Source organism: Cyprinodon variegatus, unplaced genomic scaffold (genome assembly GCF_000732505.1).
Source record: "Cyprinodon variegatus isolate N-32 unplaced genomic scaffold, C_variegatus-1.0 Scaffold1748, whole genome shotgun sequence".
Taxonomy (NCBI): Eukaryota; Metazoa; Chordata; class Actinopteri; order Cyprinodontiformes; family Cyprinodontidae; genus Cyprinodon; species Cyprinodon variegatus.
Genome location: NW_015152201.1, coordinates 70,455 through 92,442, shown reverse-complemented (window position 1 = coordinate 92,442; position 21,988 = coordinate 70,455). Strand labels below are relative to the sequence as shown.

At 43.2% G+C, this 21,988-nt stretch overlaps 1 protein-coding gene across 1 annotated transcript in view; it reads right to left on the bottom strand.

Annotated features, from left to right (window-relative positions):
* Positions 1–531: 531 nt before the first annotated feature.
* The window catches only part of nlrp3 (NLR family, pyrin domain containing 3), a 57,676-nt gene continuing 36,219 nt past the window's right edge, over positions 532–21,988 (bottom strand). The window contains exons 8-12 of the mRNA XM_015404447.1: positions 10,740–10,895; positions 8,057–8,227; positions 6,015–6,185; positions 863–1,033; positions 532–688 (exon numbers count right to left, since the gene is read on the bottom strand). Coding sequence (XP_015259933.1) covers positions 673–688; positions 863–1,033; positions 6,015–6,185; positions 8,057–8,227; positions 10,740–10,895 — 685 coding nt within the window. The 3' untranslated portion in view covers positions 532–672. The remainder of the gene's footprint in view (positions 689–862; positions 1,034–6,014; positions 6,186–8,056; positions 8,228–10,739; positions 10,896–21,988) is intronic.

The window sequence follows — 21,988 nt, the reverse complement described above, 5'->3', positions numbered from 1 at the left end:
CCACCACGCTCTAATATGTGCCTGGATTAAGGTAGCACATCCTCCAAAGAAGATCTGAAAGTCTCTGAACTCCAGAAAGTGTTTCCAAAGGTCAACAAAGGACATGGAGGAGCAGAAAAAACTTTATCTTTACTCAGTTTGATATTTGACCTTCAGAGAGAAGGAAATCAAAAAGATCTGAATGAGAATCCTAAAGAAAAGCTTCATCCTCTTATTGAAGTGACCATAATTTCCTAACTAATTTGTTTGCAGCAACAGATCCGATGAGCAGAGCTGCCCAAACATCTGCAGAGAACATCTGGAATAGAATCAAAAACAGCCAAAAACTGCATCACAATGAAGCAAACATGCAGCCTGAAAACTTTTGATTTGATCTTTATTTCAGATTTCTGGGTAACAGGCTGAAAATGAATCAGAGAGAAAAAAGTACAGTTTAATCAGATTCAGATCAAACCTTCATGGAGCCACTAAATGGAGCTTAGTTTAAATTTCATCTTCCAAACAAAAACAATATCAGACACAAAATGACAGAAAGGATCACATAAAGAGGAGAAACATCTCTAAACTCAGAGTTCATCATCAGGATCCAGTCAGAGTCTCTTTAAACTGCTGCAGCTTCAACCTCTGTGGATCATCAAGACAAAGATCGGCTTCTCTCCTTTACTAAGATAATCATGGCCACCACTCCCTGTAGAGAGAAATAGGAATAACAGAGGAGATCAGTGAGTGTTTCTAGCCTCTCTCTCTCTCCATCAGCTGTCAGTCAGTGATGCGGCACATCCAGGATAAAGAGCAGCAGGGACTTCAGTCCCAGTTCAGAGCAGCTGTGGAGAAGCTGGACTCACTCCAACCATCTACTTACAGTGTCTTCAGTTTGTAGTCTGGACTCTTTACAAGATTCTGCAGCTGTTGAACATCTGACTCCTGCAGGTTGTTGTTCCACAGGTACAAGTGTTCCAAATGTGAGGGGTTTGACTTCAGAGCTGAGACCAGAGAAGCACAGCTGATCTTTGAAAAACCACAGTCCCTCAATCTAGATAAAGAATAGAAAGATGTGAGCTGAACCAACAGGATGTAGGTTAGAACAGCCCAACAGAATGTTTTCAAAACAAAAAAAAGGCTTTGTTGGGCTATTATATAAAACCTCGAACTCAACGCTATTCTAGACATTTTGACTTGAAAAACCTCCTTAGATGGGAGGCGAAATGTCTTCAAAGTTGGAAACAAAGTCCAGTGGATTGTTTTTAACTTTCTTGTTTTTTTGGAAAGTCCAACAGAACCAATTTAACAGCTTTCATTAATATCAATGCCAACATGCTACTGCTCCAATAAAGACCTGCTGACTTCAGCAGAGAGGATAAATCACACACCAGACAGGTGCTAGAGCAATGTGGTTCTCCTAACTAGGCTTTCCTTAAAGCAGACAGAAACCCAAACAGCACTCCAGCAGAATCTACACCCAGACCAGTATTACTATTTCATCCTTACTGACCGCCAGAGGCGGTGCTTAAAGCATGAATGATCATTCTTGTGCATGCACAGGTAGAGAATCTTATACCAACATAGTCACGTATGACCCTGTGTCACACCGGTGAGCCTATATAATCAGGTGACGACAGCTCAGTCCCTTTTCATCTTCTCGCATGCAGGTTGTACAGGTGGTAAAACACTGTTGTTGCTTGTCACTGGTAGCCTCAAGACTTAGGTCGGAGCTGCAAGGATGATCTCTCCTTATCAATGGCAATCAGGGACGTGTTCTCACCGTGACTCCCTGTTGCTGGTGACTCAGCATTAGCCGACTCCAACCAGCTTGTTAACTGGCAGCCGTGGGCTTGCCTTTTTGTTTGCTGTACAGCCCCTTCAGGTTTGCCTACTACTATAGCAGCCGTTTTCTGGGCTTGCTTTTTGTTCACTGTGTAGCCGTTTTCCGGCTTACTTTTTGCTTATTTTGCAGCCGCTTTCGGGGTTACCTACCACTCATAGCAGACATTCTTTCAGGCCTGCTTTTTTTGTTTATTCGCAGACGTTTTTGGGCTTGCCTCTATTACTAATAGGCAGCCGTTTTCGGGCTTGCTTTTTATGTTCACTCCCGTGCTTGGCTAGTCCACCCTGCTGCCGAGGAACCCCTGGCGGTGTTTTCTGCCGGACCGGGTTTCCCAACCTGTTCTGTTAAGTGTCAGAAATGGTGATTTCAGCTCGACCTGACCTAGCCCTGTGTGTAGGAAGAGATTGTTTGGCCCCTGTCCAGTTGGAGGAGGAGCATGATTTGTGTCCCTCTTGTTTGGGATCAGATCACCTGAAAGAGGCCTTGACTGATGCAGCTTGTCCTAATGGTTTTGTTCTGCCCTTGTCCTTACGTAATGTTTGTTTGGCTGGCCTTCAAGGCACCAGCCAGCCTGTGAAACGTGTGGCTCCTGAGGCTATGGGGCCTCCACGGAAGAGGACCAAGAGGAACTCCAGGGTTTCAGAGGGCATATCTGGGCAAGTGGCCCATCTCACTTCTGAGCTGTAGGGGATGAAAGCGCTGCTCGAGTCCCTTAGGGGAGCGCGTGGCGCTAGCCTGACTGGGGACCCTGACCAAGGGCAGAGAGTTAGTTCAGGACTCTGCTTTAGATGATGATGCTATATCTCTGGCAGCATCTGGCACTGATTTTCGAGATCATTTTGACTCCGGCTCTCTTCTCTCAGAAGCCAGCTCGCGTATCTCTTCTGGCTCTCAGTCGGAGGAGGAGGATTCAATAGTGGGCGCTCTGAGAACTGCTCTTGCCCAGTTGCAGGTGGATGCTCCACAGGACCAGCCTTGCAGGACCAACCTGCTTCTTCCAGTGCGTTCTTTTGGCATCCTACTGCTAAGTCATCCCTTATGGTTCCCCATCTGCAGAGTATGTGAAGGAGGTCCATGTCTGTTGGGTGGACACTAGGGCCCTTTCACGGCTGACCTCTGCAGGGCACTGGCAGCCATGCAAGATGTTCCCAAATTTGGCTTGGGCCATATGCCTTCTGTTGAGCCGGCCATAGCTTCCCTCATTGTGGCACCAGATGAGGCTTTGTGAGCTAATGTCAGGTGTCCTCGTCCTCAGTGCCGTCTCACTGATGATTTGCTCTGTAGAACCTATGACTCTGGGTCTCGTTTGGAGCGACTTGGTAATTCTTTGTCGCATTTACTGCTGGGTCGTGTGTTGCAGTCAATGCACCTACTCAAGGGCTGATGGATCTATCTCTCCATGTGTTTGCTCTTCTGGCAAGGGAAATTGGACGTGTCCTGTCTACCCTTGTTCAGGCACACTGCCAGGTTTGTCTAGCTAACTCTCCTCTAACAGAGGCATGTTGAAGGACACTCATGGGCCTTCCAGTGGTTCCAGGAGAGTTGTTTGGCTCCGCTGCACTTGCAGCCTCGGAGTGGTCGGCCCAGGCTTTGTGTACCAGACAGCAGTTGGCCGGCCTTCATCGCAGATGAATGCAGTGTCCTGCTTGGAGTGCCTCTGTGTCTCTATCGTGCACTTATCCTGTCCAGATTATACCCTGTTTGGGGCATCCACGGCTTGCTGCAGGACCTGTTGCAAGACGTGCCCATGGCAAGGGGGGCTCAGAGATGACATCAGTGGGCCAGCGGTGGGACACTTTACCCTGGACCAGCTCGGTTGCTGGGCTGCTGTCGTTCCCGATCCATGGGTAGTGTGTACACTTACCCAGGGTTATGGGGTACAGTTCCGCAGCCGCCCTCCTGTCCCTGGTGGAGTCAGGATGACAGTGATTCATGACCAGGTAAAGGCTAAGGCTACGAGAGCCACGAGATAGACACCTTTCTGGCCAAGGGTGCTATATTGCCTGTCGACCCCTTCGGGATCCAGGGGGCTTTTACTCGAAGTATTTTTTTGTCCTGAAAACGACTGGGGGATCCAATTTTGGACCTGAGAGGTCTGAATTTTTTCCAGAAACCCATCTCCTTCAACATGTTAAGCATTAGAAATGGGCTTCAGGCAATCTCTCCAGGTGACTGGTTGACCTTGGTCGACATGAGGGACGCATATTTTCATGTCCCACAGCACCAGAACACTGGCATTTTCTCCACTTTGCATTTCAGGGCAAGCATTTTATTTCAGTGTTTTCATTCGGCCTCTCTCTGTTCCCGCGTGTGTTCACGCAGTGCATGGCTTGTGTCCTCTGTTTTTCACATCAACCATCAGGGGGAACACGGTCAAGGATATTACTGAGGCTGACCCAGAAGCTGTTGACCTGGGCAGTTCCTCTTTTTGCCAGCCTGAGAGCGGCCCAAATTCCAGGGGTGCAGAATGTTCCGGACGACATCCTTTCTTGGGGGCGTCCACCACCAGGGGACCGGGAGGACTTGGTTTCCACTGCTGCACAGGCTCTGTTGCAGCTCTCCAATGCCTCATTGCCACAAGAAGGACCTTCTGTCACAGCTGGGGGGGTCAGATCCTACATCCCAATCCCAGTCGCCTCCAACTCTGGGTTTGGCCACTACAGGGCCCAGCGTTTCCTTGGAGTATGATCGGGACATCGGACACACATTGACTAACGCCAGGGCCCCTTTCATGCAACTGGTGGGGACAGACATGAGGACCCTGTACACTGTCCTATTTCTGTTGTTTTAACCTTCTTTCAAGCACTGCTTTCTCAAGGTCACTCTCCATCCACTCTGAAAGTATATGTTGCTGCCATTTTTTGCTGGCATTCGATGGTGAGTTGGGATACGGTGAGTCGTAATAAGGATGTTTCCTTGTTTCTGTGAGGTGCCAAATGTTTGCACCCTCCGATATGCCCTGTTGTGCCTGTGTGGGACCTCTCCCTTGTCCTTGCTGTCCTGCGCTCTCCTCCTTATGAACCATTGGTGGAGGCAAGCCTTGAGTCTGTGTTAAAGAAGACAGCTTTTCCCCTCGCCATGGCCTCAGCAAAGCGGGTGGGTGAACTACATGCTTTGTCTGTTCATGAGTCCTGCTGCCATTGGAACCCTGCTGGTTCTGGTGTTAGTCTCTGGCATGTGGCATTTCTTCCTAAGGTGGCTTCATCCGCAAGCCACGCTGTGCCCCTCCAGCATGCTCGTCTTGAGGTGGATGGGCCTGATGAGTCTCTCTGCCCTGTTCAGGCACTGAAGGTATATGTCAGACTTGCAGCTTATCTCCAGCAGTCGGATAGTCTGTTTGCTGCTTATCTCCAGCAGTCGGATAGTCTGTTTGCTAAGCTTGGCCCCGCAAGGGGCAGACCCTTTCTAAACAGAGCCTTGCACGTTGGATTGTGGATGTGGTGGAAAAAGCGTACATTGTGCCGGGCCGCCAACCCCCACTGGTTTACGGTGCCATTCCACCAGGGCAGTTAGAGTGTCATGGGCCACTATGACTGGTGTCACTCTGGAGGTTATTTGTTCAGCAGCCTCTTGGTCATCCCTGAATACCTTTGCTACGTTTTACAAGCTTAACTTGGCCGCCTTTCACCTGATGGAGGGGATCCTACCCCGGCGCGCACCATCTTCCCAGTGAGGTAGGCCTGTTTTGGGGTTGTTTTCTGTATGTGATCTCTCAGCATCACACGGATGGTTATCGTCATTCGTGCTTTAAACACCTTCTCTGGCGCTCCGTAGGGATTAAATAGAACGAAAGTCACAAAGGTAACTATGGTTCTATGAATCCCGGATGACCGCCAGAGCACTCGGTCCCTCGGGATCATCGTGTTTTCGCAAGAAGATTAAGGGATTTGCTATAAGATTCTCGACCTGTGCATGCGCAAGAGTGATCATTTGTACTTCAAGCACCTCCTCTGGCGTTCATCCGGGATTCATAGTACTGTAGTTACAGTCGTAACTTTCGTTATTCCATATGTTGGGGTGTTTCAGACAAACTGAGGTCTTTGTTTTCTAAACATGTCTGTCTTCCTACAAGTCGTAACCTGCTCTTCTGATCACCAGCCTATTGATCCTCTACTAGCTCACTGATTGACCTTCACACTGAAGTTTCCACTGTAATGTGATTAGAATAAACAAGTTTACCAGATCTTACATCAATGTCTGTAGTTTGCAGAGGGGAGACTGGAGAAACCCACTGAGCTCCTTCATTTCAGGGTCCAGGTAGGTTCCAAACAGGTCCAGTTTTATCAGATGGGATGGATTAGACTTCAGAGCTGAGCCTAGAGATGCCCAGCTGATCTCTGACAATCTGCAGTTACTCAAACTGAATAAAGAATAAAAGATTTTAGCTAAATTCAACAGGATGCTGATTAAAACGTTCCATTAAAACATTCCACCAGAATATGTGACCCAAGCATGTGATAAACACTACTGCAAGGTCCATTGGTTATTTTCCTCACTGACACTGTGCTGGCCCAATCATACAACATCACTGACACAATCTCTTTTTGGCCAGGGTAACTTAATATAGTATAACACCAGTACGCAGGTCCTACCATACTGAGATGGAGATAAAGCCCAGAGGAGTCACTAGAAACTACGGGAACAAAACTCTCTATTCAAAAGGCTTCAAAGGTGGAAAATGACAGTAAGGTTTGCAGGACAGGGCCTTTATCAGCCTGAACTGATGAATGGGATGTTGGTGGCCCGAAAGCACATCAAATTTAAACATAAAAAAAACGAATTAGATTACTTTCACTGTATTTCCTATAATGGCTACTTGCTCCATCATGACAATGAATGAATGGAGAAAAAACAGACAGAGAAATTAGTTTTTGTGCACACGGAGCACCGTGGCTGTGAAGTAGGAGTTACATGCAGGGAAGGACTGATAGTTTGTCTTTCCTTTAACGGGCAGAACAGCTGCTAAGTCCAGGGATGTGGGCCTGCCTCCATCATTACACAGAAATGAAACAATAACAACTAAATAATCCCGCAGCAGGAGAACAGGGCTGATTTCAGAGCAGAGGTGTTTTTAGGATCTGACCATTTTACAGAGATTCAACAAAATCTATTTAATCAGTTTCAGAGATTCTCTAGTTTTAAAAAATGTTTGTTTTTTAGATGTTCAAAGGCTCAGATAAGTTTTTTTTCTAAATAACTCAGAAGCTTGATGATCTTCAGTGAAAAGCTTTTCTCATCTTTTAGCTACTTAACAAAATATTAAAGAAAAAATTAAAAAGTAACATTTTGTACAGCTTTCTTGTTTGATTAACATAATGTATTGTTTATTTTTTTCTCAGCTTTTTATTGTCATTATACTGTCACAAGTACAGAGCAACAACATTAACTCTGCATTTAACCCATCCGCTTGGGCAGCAGTCGGCTCCCATTATGCGGGCCCGGGGAGCAGTGTGGGGTTAAGGTTGTTGCTCAGGAACATCAGTATCAGTCCATAGGAGGGGTGGTTGAACTCAGAACCTCTGGAACCCAGGCACAACCCCAACCACTAGGCCGCCACTTCCCAGCTATTCTACTTCCCAGCTGTTCATTACATAAAACAAAATAGAAATCAATAGAATAGAAAATAATAGAATTGAAATCAATGGAATAGATATCAATCCTATGAACCAACAAGGACAAACACAACCTTGTCTTTTCATTCATTTCTGACTTTGATGTCTATCCAAGTCAATGCAAGTTCTAATTATTTGCTGTTATTGATCTTTTGATTACAGTACCATGTTTATCCATGGAATTTTCTGAGGGTGGACTGCTCAGTGATGCACTGGATAGCACTGCTGCCTTGCAGCAAGAAGGTTCCGGGTTCGATTCCTGGCCGAGGGTCTTTCTGCATGGAGTTTGCATGTTCTCCCTGAGCATATGTGGGTTCTCTCTGGGTACCCTGGCTTCCTCCCACAGTCCAAAAACATGACTTTTAGGTTAATAGGCTTCTCTAAATTCTCCTTAGGTGAATGTGTGTGTGTGAATGGTTGTTTGTCCTGATTTAATAAATCTGTCTGCGTTTGTTGATGCAATTTCCATTTTAACTTTACTCCCAGTAGTTGGACATGTTTTTCATGCAGCATCTTCTGAAAAAGCTGCCTATTTATCCTTTGCTAGCTCACTAATTTACCTTCACACTGAGATTTGAACTGTAATGTTATTAGAATAAAAAAATAAATAACACTTGACCTCAATCTCTGTAGTTTGCAGAGGGGAGACTGGAGAAACCCACTGAGGTCCTTCATTACAGGGTCCAGGTTGTTTCCACCCAGGCCCAGTTCTGTCAGATGGAATGGATTAGACTTCAGAGCTGAGCCCAGAGAAGCCCAGCTGATCTTTGACGAAGTGCAGTTCTTCAATCTGAATAAAGAATAAAATATTTTAGCTGAATTTAAAACTTTCCATTAAAACTTTTCAGCAGAATATGTGACCCCGGCACGTGTTACCTGGTGTTACCTGGTTACCATAACCTGACAAAGAATGGAGAAAAAAATAGACAGACAAATTGGTATTTTTTTTTCTTATAACAAGTATATTGTGTATATTTTCTTTAAAGTAGGGAGACAGGAATAGTCAACCTTCCTATTTAGGGCAGCAGTGTTGCTGATTTAGACACATCACCCATTTAGCATTCAGCTCTGGGGTTCATGACAATTGAATGGCAGCTCACTCCAGACCAATGTGGATAATTGTTATTGATGTTGTAGGATCAGCATCTAGTCGACATCCTGCATGTTAAATTGGGGATCCTGACTCCTGAGAAGCAATGACTTAGAGGAGGGCCCCTGATTTAAGTTCACCTGGGGCCCAAAATGGCTGAATCACTTCATTATCTACTTCCCAGCTGTTTATTAACTCTACCAGCTCCCTGTATCATTCAATAGAAATCAATAGAATAGATATCAATGCTATGAACATACAAGGCCAAACACAACCTCATCCTTTCATTCATTTCTGACTTTTATGTCTATCCAAATCAATGCAAGTTCTAATGATTTGCTGATATAGATTTTTTTATTAATTTATTCAGTAACATGTTTATCTATAGGATAATCTAAGTGTCACAGTTCGGTTGAGTTTTTGAGTACCAAAATGCAGAAACAGAGAGGCAGTGGTGAATTGTGGAGATTTAATGGAGCAACTGAGGAAAAATCAAAAAAGATAAAAATTCAATGAACCCGAAAAAAGAAAAACATCAGGGAAAACTCGGGTGAGAAGCCAGAGACCAGGGAAACAACAAAACACAAGAAACCAGAACCGAGTAACTCTAGAGTTGAGGTATATATTGGGAGACTAAACCCAGACAAGCTAATCATCAGATATGGAGCTGGTGTAAGTGGACTAACGAGAAGGGAGTGGAAACGCTAACAGGTTCTACCTGAGAAGATGAGACTGATAACGGGTTCTCACTGGAGAGTGGAGCTAGGACAATGGGTGAAGCTCAATGAGTGGCTTGCACACAGGCAGGAGTTAACTAATGAGAAGGAAGGACTGATCCACTAATGGGCTTTGGCTTGGGATGTGGCCCGTTTTAAGGGCTCTGGCTAGTGATGTGGCCTACTTAAGGGCCATGGTTGGGGATGTGGCCTGCTAAAGGGCTCTGGCTGGGGATGTGGCGCGCTAAAGGGCTCTGGCTGGAGATGTGGCCCGCTAAAGGGCTCTTGCTCGGAATCTGGCCCGCTGAGAAAGGTGGAAGTAAAGGGAAAACCTCATTCTCTTCATAAAAAAAAAACAAACTTAAAAGCTCTGATTCATTAAGATGTGGGGGATCTGAAATAATAGTTTGGGACAGTCTGGGGCTAATTGAAAGTTTTAACAACCTAAGCGGTGGGGACAACTAGGAGTCATGCAGGAGGTGACTGAACCTACAGGGAAAGGGAAAGAAAGTGGTGGCATCGGACTGACCCACCAGAGATAAATTGGTGGCGTCGGACTAACCCACCAGAAAGGAATTGGTAGCGTCGGACTGACCCACCAGGGAAGAAGTGGTGGCGTCAGACTGGCCTACTGGAGAGGAAGTGGTTGCATCGGACTGGCTCAACAGACAGGACATGGTGGAGCCAGACTGGCCCACCGGAGAGGGAGCTGTGGCGTTTTTCCTCCGACAGTTGTGCTTGCACTTGGAGGGGGGCAGAGGACATTAGGGAAACAGCAGCAGGAGGAGCAGTGGTGACAAGGAAATAATTTAAAAACACCTTTTCCCTTTAACACGTTGAAACTGAACTTTTTCAGCTATTTTGATAGATATTTTATCATACAAATGAAAGCCTATAATATTTTTCTGTGTAGGTTTATATTCATTTTATTCAATCTGTGACAGTAACTGCATCTGAAATATTGACCTTTATGAAGGCTAGATGCTGAGTGAGCACTTTACCCAAATAATCACCACAGTATCACAGCAGTGAATAATAGATCTGTCTGTATTTGATGATTCATCTGCATTGAATAAAAAACTTCTGATTTAAAAGTTTGGCTGGTAATTTTCCCTTTTTCACTTTCCTCCTAGTTTGGACATATGTTTATACAGCATATTCTAATCAAATGTTATGTAAATCCCTTTATTGTCTGACAATTGATAAATTCACTCTCAGTGTGTAAACCATCTCCTTTGGGAGCACTGGGCTGCCATTGTGTGTGCGCAGGGAGCACACAGGGAGTTATCACTCTTGCTCAGGAAACAAGAGTGGAGGCTGTGGGGATCGAACCGGATACTTGCATCTTTCTCAGAGCACAACTGCACTGCTCTAAACACTAGGCAAACACTCCCCAATAAAGCAGCCTATTGACCCTTTTCTAGATCACTGATTTGCATTCACACTGAGATATCCACTGTAATGTCATTAGAATAAATAAATATATTACATCTGACCTCAAAGTCTGTAGTTTGCAGAGGGGAGACTGGAGAAACCCACTGAGCTCCTTCATTCCAGGGTCCAGGTTGGTTCTGCTCAGGTTCAGTTCTGTCAGATGGGCTGGGTTAGACTTCAGAGCTGAGCCCAGAGAAGCACAGCTGATCTCTGACAATCTGAATAAAGAATAAACGGTTTTAACAAAATTCAACAGGATGCAGATTAAAACTTTCCATTAAAACATTCCAGCAGAATATGTGACCCCGGCACGTGATAAACACTAGTCCAAGGACCATTGGTTATTTTCCTCACTGACACTGGGCTGGTCCAATCATACAGCATCACTGAACACATTCTCTCTTTGGCTAGGGTCACTGAATATAGTATAACACAGGTACGCAGCAGGTAACATACTGAGATGGAGATAAAGCTCAGAAGAGCCCTTAGGAATACAAAACTCTCAGGATCCAGAGGTGTGAGAAGTTCAATTTCATCCCTGCTGACTGTCAGAGGCAGTGCTTAAAGCACAAATGGTCACTCATACATATACAGGTTGATAATCTTATACCAACATGGTCACGTTTGACCCCCAGTGACGCCTATAAGACTATATAGTCAAGTGACGACAGCTCAGTCACTTTTTATCTTCTCACATGAAGGTTGAACAGGTGGTAAGACATAGGTGCTTGTCGCTGGTAGCCTCGAGACATATTTTAGCAATATCAGTTTGCCCTGACCTAGCCCTGTCAGCGTGAGATGTTTGACGCACCAAGCTGCAGAGCTTGTTTGGCCCTCTCCAGTTTGAGGACAGGCATGATTTGTGTCCCCCCTTGTTTGGAACCAGATCACCTAAAAGAGTCCTTGGCTGATGTGGCTTAATTGTTCCTTCCTGCCCTTGTCCCCTGTTTGGTTGGCCTTCAAGGCGCCAGCCAGCCTGAGAAACATATAGGAGAGAGAGCTCAAGATGGGTCGAGGAACAGAACCAAGAGGAGCTCCAGGGATTTAAAGGCATATTTTAGCAAGTGGTCCATCTTGCTTCTTAGCTGGAGGTTATAAAAGCGCTGCTCAAGTCCCTTAGGGGTGACTGTGTGGCGCTAGCCGGTGGGTGAGCTACATGCATAGTCTGTTCAGGAGTCTTGTTGCCGTTGGATCTGAGCTTGTTGTGGTGTTACTCTCTGGACTTATGTGGCATTTCTTCCTAAAGTGGCCTCTGCTGCAAGCCACATTGTGCCCCCCCAGCTTGCCTGCCTTGAGGCAGATGGGCCTGATGAGCCTCTCTGCCCTGCTCAGGAACTGAAGGCATATAACAGACTCACAGCTTCTCTTCGGCACTCTGATAGTCTGTTTGTTTGCTGCACATGCCCCCGAAAGGGGCAGGCCCTTTCTAAATAGCATCTTGTGCATTTGATTGCATGGAACCAGCATACGTTCTAGAGGGCTGCCAACCCCCTGCTGGTGTACAGTGTCATTCCACCAGGAGCATTATTGTGTCATGGGCCGCCATGACTGGAAAATCTCTTGAGGCTATCTGTGCTGCATCCTCTTAGTTATCCCCAAATATCTTACCTAGGTTTTACACGGTTAACTTGGCCGCCTTCCACCCAATGGAGGATATCCTATCCCATCCTATCCTATCCCGGCATGTACCATCATCCCAGTGATGTGGGCATGTTTTGGGTTTTCTATGTGTCATTCCTCAGGACTCTGTTAGTAATCCTCATCAGTGCTCGTAGTGCTGGTGGTCAGTAGAGATGAAATTCAACAAAAGTAACGACTGCAGCTACGGTCCTATGAACAGCCAGAGCACTCTGTCCCCCGGAATCATCATGTTTTTTTTCGAGAGAAGATTAAAGGACTCAACTGTCATTGTCACGTGACTACACTACTCAAAAAAAATTAAAAGAACACTTTATAATCAGAGTATAGCATCAATTTAATTAAACTTCTGGGATATTGATTTGGTCAGGTAAGTAGCAGAGGCGGTTGTTAATCTGTTTCAGTTGATTTGGTGTTAATGAAATTAACAACAGGTGCACTAGAGGGGCAACAATGAAACGACCATCAAAACAGTAATGGTTTTACAGGAATTTTCATTTTCATCAAATGATGTGGCATCCTTTTGTTTCTAACACATCACCCATTTCATATCAGTATAAACGGCATAATTTTTTTCCCCCATTAAGATCTGATGTGTTTTCAGTGTTCCTTTAATTTTTTTGAGCAGTATATATAGACTTTTGTCTATATATAGACCTTTGTCACAGGGGGTAACATGGGACCATGTTACTATCAGATTCTCGACCTGTGCATGCGCAAGAGTGATCATTCATGCTTTAAGCACCGCCACTGGCTGTCATTTGGGATTCACAGGACCATAGTTACAGTCGTAACTTTCGTACTCACCTTCTTTACTGAAGTTAAAGTACTGGAGAGAAAGGAAAAAAGTGCAGGTTCTACTAAATTAAAATGCAGTTTAAGTTTAAAAGATAAAAAAAGAAAATAACTTTCTTAAACTTTATTCTTCAAAATTATTTTTTTCTGCTGATAACAGGTTAATATTGCTTCTTTTCTTACTGTGGTGGTAGAGAGAATATAAAAATATTGACTGGGTCTAGATTGGTTTTAGATTCAAATTTCAGACCGGATGATATAGCCTGAAGTGAACAGAAGTCCTTCATCAGCAGCTGAATCCTTTTAGAGCTCTGCTATTCACAGCATTTAAGCTGAAAACAGAATCAAATCATTTAGGCAGGTATTAGAAGAGAAGCCTGCGGCAGTGGTGCCTAGATGCTAGCTTCCTAGGAGAGGCAGGTCTTGTTACATTCCATACGAAATCAAGCCAATCCCATCTCAAACTCCTATTGAGTGAGAATATCAATTTATATTGAGATTTCTCAAAATATTTTTGGAGAATAAACTTTCTCTGTGTTCAGTGCATACATTTGGATATGTAAGCATTGGGCCTAACACCAGATGACTTGTGATCCTTGAGATTTAGATTACCATTTACATTTGGACAACAAAATGCCTTCATCACATCTACTGGAGGAGCAGAACTGTTTATATGGAGTTGTTAAAACAGCAAGAAAACACATTTTGTGCAAATGTGCAAGCTTTCAGTTTTTGAGGATGAAAAGCTTCATGCAGAAAAGTTGTCCAAAAATTTTAAAGACTTGTTCAATGATATCAACATGCTCAATTTAAAGTTGAACACCATGGATTGGAAATCAGTCTCGGCATAAAAACCTGGTTTTTGAAGGAATCCCTGAGTCTGAACATAAAAAAATGGAGTGATTAAGAGCATAAAATAAGAGAGATCCCGAGTGAAAAACTCAAACTAGACCAAAAACACATTGAGCTAGAGCGTGTCCATCGCTCTGGAAAGCCATCTGCCGGAGATGAAAAACCAAGACAAATTGTGGCTAGCTTTCTATGTTTCAAAGACAGAAACATTGTTCTGAAGAAGGAAAGATACCTCAAAGGATCGAACATCTACATCACTGAGGATTACTCTTGACTGTGAGACAAAAGCGCACAGAATTTATTCCTGCCATCAAAAATGCCAGAAAGTGAGGGGAATAGCTTATCTGAGATTCGATAAGCTCATAACACACCATCCCACAAACTAAGCAAAAGAATAATAATGTAAATTACCATCATGATGTGAAGATTTTACCTGATTATGTTTGACACAAACAGCAAAGACAGTTGTTTTAAATGCCAAAAGGCAATGAAATGTCAAGTAACGTTCCATTTGCAAAAGAGGATTTCATTTAAAATGTTAGATTTAAATGTCAGATAACTGGACATGATTCTAATCTCTGGCTCTCTTGGTTTTGTAGAGACTCCTCTGCCGCGTTTTGTTTTCACATTCTTGATGATGAGCACCTGCTTTCAGTTCATAACAAAAACACTATGGATAAAGACTTGGATAAAAATGTATTAATATTTCATCCCTTCGGTTTTAACGATTGTAACAATTCTTATAATGTTGATTTTGATCCTAATATTAACCTCTTTTCTGGTTCTTGCAGATATTATATTGAAGAAAAATGTCATCTCTCTTTGGAGTCTTCATCTAGTGATAGTGTATTTTCTCTTCTCACTTTGAATATACATAGTTTTCCTAAAATTTATGATCATTTAGTCACATACGGTGGGGGAAATAAGTATTTGACCCCTTGCAGATTTTGCAGGTTTGCCCACTTACAAAGAATGCAACAATCTACATTCTACATTCTAACAGTGAGAGACAGAATCCCAAAGAGAATTTCAGAAATTCACATCATATGAATTTATAAAAATTGATAACCATCTGATGAGGATAAAAAAGTGTTTGACCCCCTACCAAACAGCAAGTATTCTGGCTGCTACAAGCCAGTTAGTCTTTCTTTAAGACACAGCCCCAATCCCAACCAATTATCTACATTAAAATACACCTGCCTCACCTCGTTACCTGTATAAAAGACACCTGTCAACACCCAAAAAACCAGCATCCAACATCACCACCATGGGCAAGACCAAAGAACTTTCTACGGACATCAGAGACAAGATTGTTGATCTGCACAAGGCTGGGATGGGCTACAAGAGAATCGGAAAGCAACTTGAAGAGAAAAGATCAACTGTCAGTGCAGTTATCAGGAAATGGAAGAAGCACCACACCACCGCCAACCTCCCTCGGTCTGGGTCTCCACACAAGATCTCAGCTCGTGGGGTGCCCCTGATCATGCCAACGGTGAGGAATCATCCCGAAACCACAAGGGGGGAACTGATGAATCAACTGAAGGCAGCTGGGACCACAGTTACAAAATAAACCATTGGTAACACACTACGCCGTCATGGATTGAAATTCTGCAGCGCAAGAAGGAACATGTACAGGCCCGCATGAAGTCCGCCATTCACCACCTGGACGATTTAGAAGAGGCCTGGAAGAAGGTGATGTTGTCAGATGAGACCAAAATAGAAATTTTTGGCCTCAACTCAACCTCCCTCGGTCTGGGTCTCCACACAAGATCTCACCTCGTGGGGTGCCCCTTATCATGCCAACGGTGAGGAATCATCCCGAAACCACAAGGGGGGAACTGATGAATCAACTGAAGGCAGCTGGGACCACAGTTACAAAATAAACCATTGGTAACACACTACGCCGTCATGGATTGAAATTCTGCAGCGCAAGAAGGAACATGTACAGGCCCGCATGAAGTTCGCCATTCACCACCTGGACGATTTAGAAGAGGCCTGGAAGAAGGTGATGTGGTCAGATGAGACCAAAATAGAAATTTTTGGCCTCAACTCAACTCGTCGTGTTTGGAGGGCGAAGAACACCGAGCACAACCCAAAAAACACCATCCCCACCATCAAGCATGGTGGTGGCAACATCATGCTTTGGGGGTGCTTTTCAGCCAAGGGGACGGGACAACTCCATCGTATTGAGGGGAGGAGGACAGGGCCATGTATCGGCGAATTCTGGACCAACATCTCCTTCCCTCAGTGAGAGAGCTCAAGATGGGTCGAGGATGGGTGTTTCAGCACGACAACGACCCTAAGCACACCCCCAAAGCAACAAAAGAGTGGCTGAAGAAGAAGCACATCAAGGTTCTGGAGTGGCCTAGCCAGTCTCCAGACCTGAATCCAATTGAAAGTCTTTGAAGGGACCTTAAAATTCGAGTTGCCAACCAACTACCTCTGAACCTGAATGATTTGGAGGCTGTCTGCAGGTAGGAGTGGGCCAACATCCCTGCCGAAATGTGCACAAACCTTGTCACCAACTATAAAAACCGTTTGACATCTGTGCTGGCCAATAATGGCTTTTCTACAAAATATTAATATGCTGTTTGTCCAGGGGGTCAAATACTTGTTTTTTCTTCATCAGATGGTTATCAAATTTTATAAATTCGTATGATGTTAATTTCTGGAATTTTCTTTGGGATTCTGTCTTTTACTGTTAGAATGTACATATGATTAAAATTATAGATTGTTGCATTCTTTGCAAGGGGTCAAAGACATATTTCCCCCACTGTACTTGTTTATGTGCCGCTAGGATACAACTCTGTCCATGCTATCAGACAGAGCCGGATGGGGGAGCGCTGTCTATTTTTGTGAAACAAAATCTAAAACTTATTCAATGAGATGATCTAATTCCAAATAATGAACAATTGAATATAGAATCAATTTTTGTAGAGCTTGAGACTTCAAAAACCAAAATATTGTGATTGGTCAAATTTACAGGTCCTGCTGAAAATATTAGCATATTGTGATGAAGTTAATTATTTTCCATATTTTCCAAACCTGGCAGCAAATAAATCATATAAAAATTAATTTGCTCATTTGTTGAGCGTATCTAAGAAAATACTACAGCAATCAGTTTAGAAAATATTGAAATAAAATAAAAAACACTTGGAAAACAATTAACTAGTTACTACAAAGAAATAAAAGTTTTGTCTGATCCGTACAAAAATTTTTTTTTTCATTTTAATAAATTTTTTTCAAGTATAGGTAGCACATTTGCCAACAAGATCCAAAACACAACGATTGATCCAGTTGGTTAAATTAAAGATTAATTTTATGTCCAGGGCATGATGGCATCAGAGCCTCTTTTGTTAAAGATGCAGAGACTCCATTAAGCAAACCTCCGACACACATATGTGCACTGTCAATGACTACTGGTATTGTCCCTACAGATTTAAAAAGAGCCAAAGTCATCCCTGTATTTAAAACTGGTGATCCAAGTATGTTCACAATCAGTGATGGGAGTAACGGTGTTGAAAGTAACGTCATTAACGCTGTTACCTTTTTGTAGTAACGAGGTAATCTAACTAATTACTTTGACTGTAACAATAACACAGTTACTATTGCTGATGCACAATTAACCTTTTTTCATGTTAGGACTTGTGCGCGCCTTGTAATGAGAGAGGGGAGGATGACATTTGCCTTTATGGGTGTTAACGTACAGCACACCCAGAGAGATAGAGAGTGAAGAGGACTCCAGCAGCAAAACAGCCTTTTTCCAATACTGGCACTATTTAAAACTCACCAAAGTCATGGGTAACGGTTGCGGAATTAAACATGTGTCCATGTCTTGTGCTAGCAACTCCAATTTATTGAAGCACCTGTGGATGACTCACATTTCAACCAAATTAGTGGACCAAGAATACACAGGTAGTAGGGGGGCGATGACAAGGTAGGACTCTCCCCGAGCAAGCAACAAAAGCTGGACTTTAGTGCCTCTGCTCCCAAGAAAATATCTCAGACAGAGCTCTATGGCTTGATAGGGAGATATGTTGTTGAAAACATGCACCCGATATCAACAGTGGAGTCAGACTCCTTCAAGGCACTGATAGGCAAAATCCTGAGAAAAATAGGTGTTGATCTGCCCTGTAGAAAGACATTTTTGGAATACATTGATACTGAATATGCTAACTTGAATGCTGAGCAAAAAAAAAAAAAACAATTTGAACAACTGGAATACTTGGCTACTAGGCAGATATATGGACAGCACTAGAGCTACCTAGGATTAACGGCACACTGGCTGCATCCAGCAAACATGCAAAAAAAAGCTGCCCTGGCATGCCGACGTTTCAAGGGCCGTCATACACACGCCAGCATTGGCACATATTTCATCCACTCGTCTTATGGCATTTGGCACAAAATAATGGCTACTGTTACTGACAATGGCTCAAATTTTGTTACGGCATTCAACACTAGAAGTCCCATAGAATTTCAGTTTTCCTGCTAGCCCCCGTCCCCTTTTCAAGTTTGTGTATTCACTCCACCTTGCTAACTGTCCCTATTGTAATGCAAATAACCTGTGATAAGACCAGCCCTTCTACATGAGATTAGATAAAGGCTGAAACAAACTGGCATCAGAAGAAGAGCATGTTCCAAGGAATTTTCATTACCTGCTCCTGAAACATCACACCTTTTTGCAGGAATATATTGTGCCATATGCCTTTTAGACGAAGCCTAGACAGGACCTCCCACAGAGGTGTGACTTTGTCAGCCACCACAGAGAAAACCAGATTCTCTTTCTTTGCCTCGTGCGCTCTTTGCCTCCTCTCCCTTGCCCATGAAGCTGGGCTTCGGCCCGGACCTCCACTGTGGTGGAGAACCAAGGCCCAAGGGGACCCCAAAACTCCAGAATCACCAACGATGGGTCATTGTGGTAACCTTTTAGAACCAAACTACTGTAAGACAGAACTTTTGCAACACATTTCTCTTGAGTTTCAGAACTTATAGTGACAGACTGGAGAGAAGGCCTACCCTGTCTTGATGAACAACTGAGACAAAGAGGACCCCTGTTGTGTGCCACTGAGACAAAGAACCCCTGATTGCTGCCCTGACTGCTGAGCTGCAGCTGGATGAAAATCAAGCTTTTCAACTGGACATGGAAAAAAGGTGAGCAGGTCTGGCATGATTAGGGACAGAACAAACAGCATCTGTTTACTGATAAGTAAAGACAACGCTAACAGAATGGACTGCATGCTACGCTATGCTACAGGAATATGTGTTGAGCTGTTGCTGAAGCTCGGACAAGCTTTCTTTCACAAAGGGTTTAAACACTGATAAAACATTAGTGTTCATGTGTTCCTCAGATGCTCATTACATTTCCATTATCAAGTATGACAAAGAGTCGTTTAGTGGAATCCTGGTGTCTATTCGCTGCTAGCTATTTCAAAGGGGTAAAGAACCATTTAACTAAAGGTTATTGGTTGTTGATTAAGCAAATCATTCAATAAAACATTATTTGGCCAAATGATGTTTTATTCACATCATGGATTTGCTTTGTGAAGTGGTCTGAAAAGATTCCAATTTCTTTAAATTAGTGAAAAGCTCATTTGATCATATCCCTAATTCTTCCAGATAAACCTTTGTTTCAAACACCAGATCCATCTTAAACTGTAATATGTTTTTCAACCTTTTTCTCCTTCCTCTTTGTACATAGTAGTTAGTTTAGTTTAGTTGAGTTTTACTAGTCTTAGTTGAGAGTGTTAAACTATGTTTGACTTGGAGCTGAATGATCTTTGTTTATAAACTCTTATATTTTGAACAGAAGTTGTGGTGAATTTATTCCATGTATGTGCAGAAATAACTGTTTGACCATGATTAGTGCTTGAATCACTCTTTCACCTATTGTTCTAACACACAGTTAGTAGGGCTGTTTGTCATAAACAGTATATAACAGTCAAAATAATATCTGATTAAATAAGATATTTTACCACCCCTGCTATGGAGGGCAATAAACATGTTAAAGTATCAGAAATATAAACTCCCAGCTAGCTGGGAATCGAAAAGAACATAAAATCCCAACAATATTGATAAGTCATATCCAAAGGTGTCAAGTAATAAAGTACAAATACTTTGTTTCTGTACTTAAGTACACTTGTTAGGTATCTATACTTTACTCCATTACTTGTTTTTTCTTCCTACGTCTGACTTCTACTCATTACATTTTGACACAAGTATCTGTACTTTCTATTCCTTACATTTTTAAAACAAACGTTACTCATTACTCTTGCCATCGGTTTAATGTTTATCAATATTTATTTCACGTCATGTGCGCCATTCAATTCAGATCATTGGCGCCATCCACAACTAGTGAAAACTACTGTAATTGATGAGTCATATAATGCAAAAACTCATTGGTTACCTAAAATAAATAATCAGAAACAAGCAGGTGTTCTTCAAACTGCAAACCTGAATTGTCTATGACATGCTACAATGTCAGATTTTGAAAAAGATGTCAAATGTCCAAAAGGTCGGACACAGGCAAGAGCGTATCGGGAGATGGAGACAGAGACCAACAAGACCTACCCTCATCCTTTGCCCCAGTGGCGCAAAAAGTGGGCATGCAGTGTATGCGATGCATAGGGGTTATGTTATGGTTAGGTTATGTTAGAGTTGCATGAATTGAAGATTTGTGCAGTTAACTGTCTTTGCTGTTGTTGAGATAAATACTTGAACAAATGCAAAATGAAAAGACGCATTCATGCTTTTTAAGTATGATTCATGAAATCCATATACATTTTCACTTCAGTTCAAAGCCTCTGTTAGATTGTGTATTTCTCCTTTTTTATATTTTGAAAGTTGTATGTCCATCCGATGTAATTTATGTTGAGTTGCAATAAATGCAAAACTCTGTGCAGGTACTTGTCTTTGTCGTGCACTCTATTCAGCTGGCTTTTGAAACACGCCGAGAATGTGGGGGCCGGTTGGTGAGGATTGCTAGGTTGAGAAACGCATAAGTAACACAATAGTTACTCTTACTAGTAAATTCTTACTTTTATTGCGGAGTAACTCAGTTAGTAACTCAGTTACTTTTGGGAAAGTAAAGAGTACTGTATTATCGTGACCATAAGGCACATATAAACCTTTTTTTTTCCCCCTCAAAATGTGCGGCACGCCCTATAGTGCCGTGCGCCCTATGTGTGTCGTTACTGCGGACGTTGTTGTTACATGAGAATGTTAAAGGGGGAAGTGTGGGCGTGGATTGGCTGCTACGCAAATGGACAGAAACTGCCGCCTATGGTGATTTTTTAAAAGAAAGACTTTACCTAAAGAAACTTTTCCAGCCGGAGTGGTTATTAAGGCAAATGAAAAGGGCTGGATGGATGAGGAGATGATGAAAGAGTGGCTGAAGGAGGTGTATGTAAGGAGACCAGGTGGTTTTTTCCACGCATCACCATCGCTGTTAATCTGTGACTCCATGCGTGCCCATCTCACAACCGATGTGAAAAACAAGGTGGAACAAATTAACGCTGTGCTTGCTGTTATTCCGGGAGGTCTGACAAAGGATCTTCAACCGTTCGACATCAGTGTGAACCGGCCGTTCAAATTAAGGCTGCGAGCGGCGTGGGAGTGATGGATGGCCGACGGAGACCACAGTTTCACGAAAAGTGGAAGGCAGCGCCGGGCAAGTTTTGCCACAGTTTGTGGATGGATTGTAGATGCTTGGACTAATGTGTCTGCTGGCACTGTTGTTCGAGCTTTCGCAAAAGCCGGCATCATTTCCGGGGAGCCGCACTGCATGGAAAATGACTCTGACAGCAAAGAAGGGGAAATTGGCATGTCTGATTTAGTGCAGCTGTTTAATTCAGAAACAGAGGATGATGACTTCGATGGGTTTGATTAATACTTTGTAATAAATACATGAATAAAGCACAAACATACTCAGTTTTGCTCCCGCTCAATTTTTAAATATGCAGTAGAGGTATTTAAACGTGCCCTATAATCCGGTGCGCCTTATGTGTGTGTTAAATACAGTAATGGCACA